General features: G+C 44.1%; 1 protein-coding gene across 1 annotated transcript in view; it reads right to left on the reverse strand.

Annotated features, from left to right (window-relative positions):
* Window positions 1-6: 6 nt before the first annotated feature.
* Window positions 7-3,203, reverse strand: part of gatad2b (GATA zinc finger domain containing 2B) — a gene marked incomplete in the record, with an annotated part of 16,012 nt that continues 12,815 nt past the window's right edge. Inside the window, 1 exon segment of the mRNA XM_035681323.1 lies at window positions 7-3,028. Within this exon segment, the coding sequence (XP_035537216.1) occupies window positions 2,892-3,028 (137 nt within the window).

Consider the following 3,203-nt stretch of genomic DNA (forward strand, 5'->3'; position numbering starts at 1 on the left):
TAATAATAATAATAATAATAGGTGCCTGAACAAACCTAGCACTTGCCAAGACAAGCACTGGGATTCATAACTACGCCACGGAGCCCCGTGTGAACTGCCTGGCTCTCTCATCTCAAACCCAGACTGACTTCACAGACTCGTGTCCCTCTGTGAGGAGCCAACATGTTCCACAAATAATACTGCACACTGACTGAACACTGCTTGAAACGTCTGGGCTACTGCAAACCTGGAGCCCATCACTCTTGAGGGACCCAGGGAGGTGTTGTTACGGTTACGCCAATATGGGGTGATGGCGGCCACTACCAAAAACGACTTAGACTTGACCTTAACACTTCCTTCTTGTTAGAGTTGTGCAACAGTGCGCTCACTAAAACCCATTGCGATGATTCTTTAGATTGTAGTCGAGGTGTATTTCTGTGTTAGTCCCAGTGGTCTATCTTCCTGTCTCTCTTGTTCCCATTATTCCTGCTGATGTCTGCACAATGTCTGCTCCCTTCGGAAGGTCAACAGAACTAGATCATCCATCACAGGAAAGCCTTCATTTGGATTGGTAAGTGTGTGTCTGACACAGTTGAGTTAGTATTTTATATGCTGTGTGTTGATGCTGGTACCAGAGTGGATCCAAGCAGACACTATAAGCTCTGATGATGGATTTGTTTTGGATCGGGTCCTCTAGTTTAGTTCAGCCTTTATAAATATGAGGTCGGGTTGCTTTGGTGACTCTGCACTGAAAAGGAGAATAACTTAACTAATGGTTCTTCAGTTATTGCAGGGGTTTTCCAGACAGTGAGACCCTGTACTGATGCTGGTACATGTACTCAGACCAGCAGCAGCTTATATACAGACTGGGTCTAACCCCAGCACACTGCGCACCAGAGATTTGGAAACTTGACACTTGAGGTCCAACATTTACAGAGGTCAACACTGGCAAGTAAATTAAACCATTAGTCATCCATTGAAACACACCTTGATGCAATCCACAATACTTGGGACATCTCCCCTGACTCTGGTCGGCCCTCAGCCGGCATCCAGACCTTAGCCACTCTCAATTGTAACATTATTTTCCTCTTTTTAAAAAAAAAAAATGTTTTTTCCAATTGGAAATATGCAAAGTGCTCCTCTGGAGTGAGGCAACTTGTGTGCAGAGCATGCACACAATGATTGATCCATGTCTCTCTCATAAAAGATATAATCCACATCCTTTTTTTTTCTCCTCTGAAGCTAGGTATCTATACATAATCCATACAGATATTTCAATAGTTTCTGTTAGCTATGTTGATTATTATCGTCTCCAGGGGCTAATACCTCTTAGGTACGCCACCATTTCATTGGGAGACGCCGCAAAAAAACAAAGAAAGAAACAAAGCAAAAAAAAAAAAGAGAAAGAAGAAGGGAGGGTTGGGGAGCGGGGCAACAATCAGAAAACAATCTATAAACCCAAATATAACAAGAGAAGGAACCCAGATTTCTAGGTTTCTAGGTACAGAATCTGTGGTTTGGACACACAAAATGTGCTTCCACCTTCAGATCGGAGTTCTTTTCACTTTCTCAAAGAACATGTGATGCCAAGAGGAGCTGCTGGGTAAAAAGGGTTCAGTCTGTGCATACTGGTTAACCAAAGGTATTGAGGAGGAGGGTAGGGGGGGCATGGAGGGGTCAGTTTCAGGTAGTGAAATGAGATGGAACCAGGAGGGGAAAATCATCTGGCTTCTCTCTGAGAGGAGACCGTCAACCCCCCTGTGAATACTGGGAATCTGTGGACATCATCCTCTGGTTGGGCTCCGTTATCGGTCTGCTGAAGGTGCAGTCGGGACGTTGCTGCGTCTGTCAGTCCTGATTAGTACAACTACAGTATGTCCCGTGTTCATTCGCCTGGTGACTGTTAAAGTCTGTAACAGGAGAGGCTGATATCTGAAATGAAGAAACCGATGACCTTTTGATGGGGGAATGGTGGGAGCAGACTAGCAAAGGAAAAGGTTTTTTCCAAAACTCTGATCACATAGGATTCTCTTTTGTACACGTCTGCACCTTTTGTCAGTCCTTCCAGTTAATTAGCTCTGATGGTAGCAGGGGGGGAGGGGTCTCCTCAAAATTTAGGGGTGCTTCCGGTGTCGGAACTTGGAACTGGCCCTTTTGACGAGATGATACAGGTGTGGGTGCTCAGCTCCCCCCCTCCCTCCACATTCTCCATTTCCAGAATGGGCTCTTCATCCTCTTTTCAAGAGCAAGCAGAGCAGTTACTAACCTAATATTGTCTGTTTTTGTTCCTATCAGTATTTTCCACTTTGTTACTTCAAGTTAGCGAGCTAACACTTTTTACAAAGCTTCAAAGTCATTAAACTTTATGTTGCATAGCAACCAGAATGCACCCTGTTGATCTTCTGTTACTAGCAATATTCATATCTAAGCTTTATAATTGAGTGGAGGAAAAAAATCCTATATGATTGTGGCCTAAAGCGGCCCTACAATGATTCACCGTCACTCCCCAAAGTAAAAGGAGGAGACAGCAGAGAAACAAAAAAGAATGGACCAAACACTTATAAAAGAAAAAAAGCATAATGAGTAATAGTAACTGAAGCAAAAATGGTAGTTGCAGGTATAATAATAGTGCTACCAACAGCGATAATAATGGGAATTATAATTGTTAAACAACGCTGACGAAGAAGATTTTTACTATAATAAGAACATTTGAGATGCACTGACAGTTTAGTGTCTTTGTCCGACTTGGTGGGTTTTCATGGGTTGGTTTAAGGTAGGCACACGGACAGGCACTGCATGCGATGGGGTGGGGTGGGGATGTTGGTTGATCTGGGAGTGCTTCAGTATGGGGTAGGAGGGCAGGATGGGGAGGGAGGGGGTGGCTTCAGAGGGGCAGGAGGACTAGGCGGGGCTCATTTCTGTCCGGTGATGGACTGCGATATGGATCGAGGTGGGATCATGTCCAACAGGTACTCTCTCTGCCGGTCTGCTAAGCTGGAGCTCTTGTGGGCTCCAACTGCCGCTGGGTTCAGATAGGCAATATTTAACCCTGTGGGAACAAGACACACACATGAAGAGTACCCTGGAAGGCAAAGTAGTTATACATTATGTCATATTCTAATACATCTCCCTCTTTTCTGATCTGCTTAATACCTTCTCTATTAGGGGTGTCAAGATTCTCCAAATCCTCGATTCAATTTAATTTTCGATCTTTTTTTAATATT

Source organism: Morone saxatilis, unplaced genomic scaffold (assembly GCF_004916995.1).
Source record: "Morone saxatilis isolate NCDOM2014 unplaced genomic scaffold, NCSU_SB_2.0 Contig9, whole genome shotgun sequence".
NCBI lineage: Eukaryota > Metazoa > Chordata > Actinopteri > Moronidae > Morone > Morone saxatilis.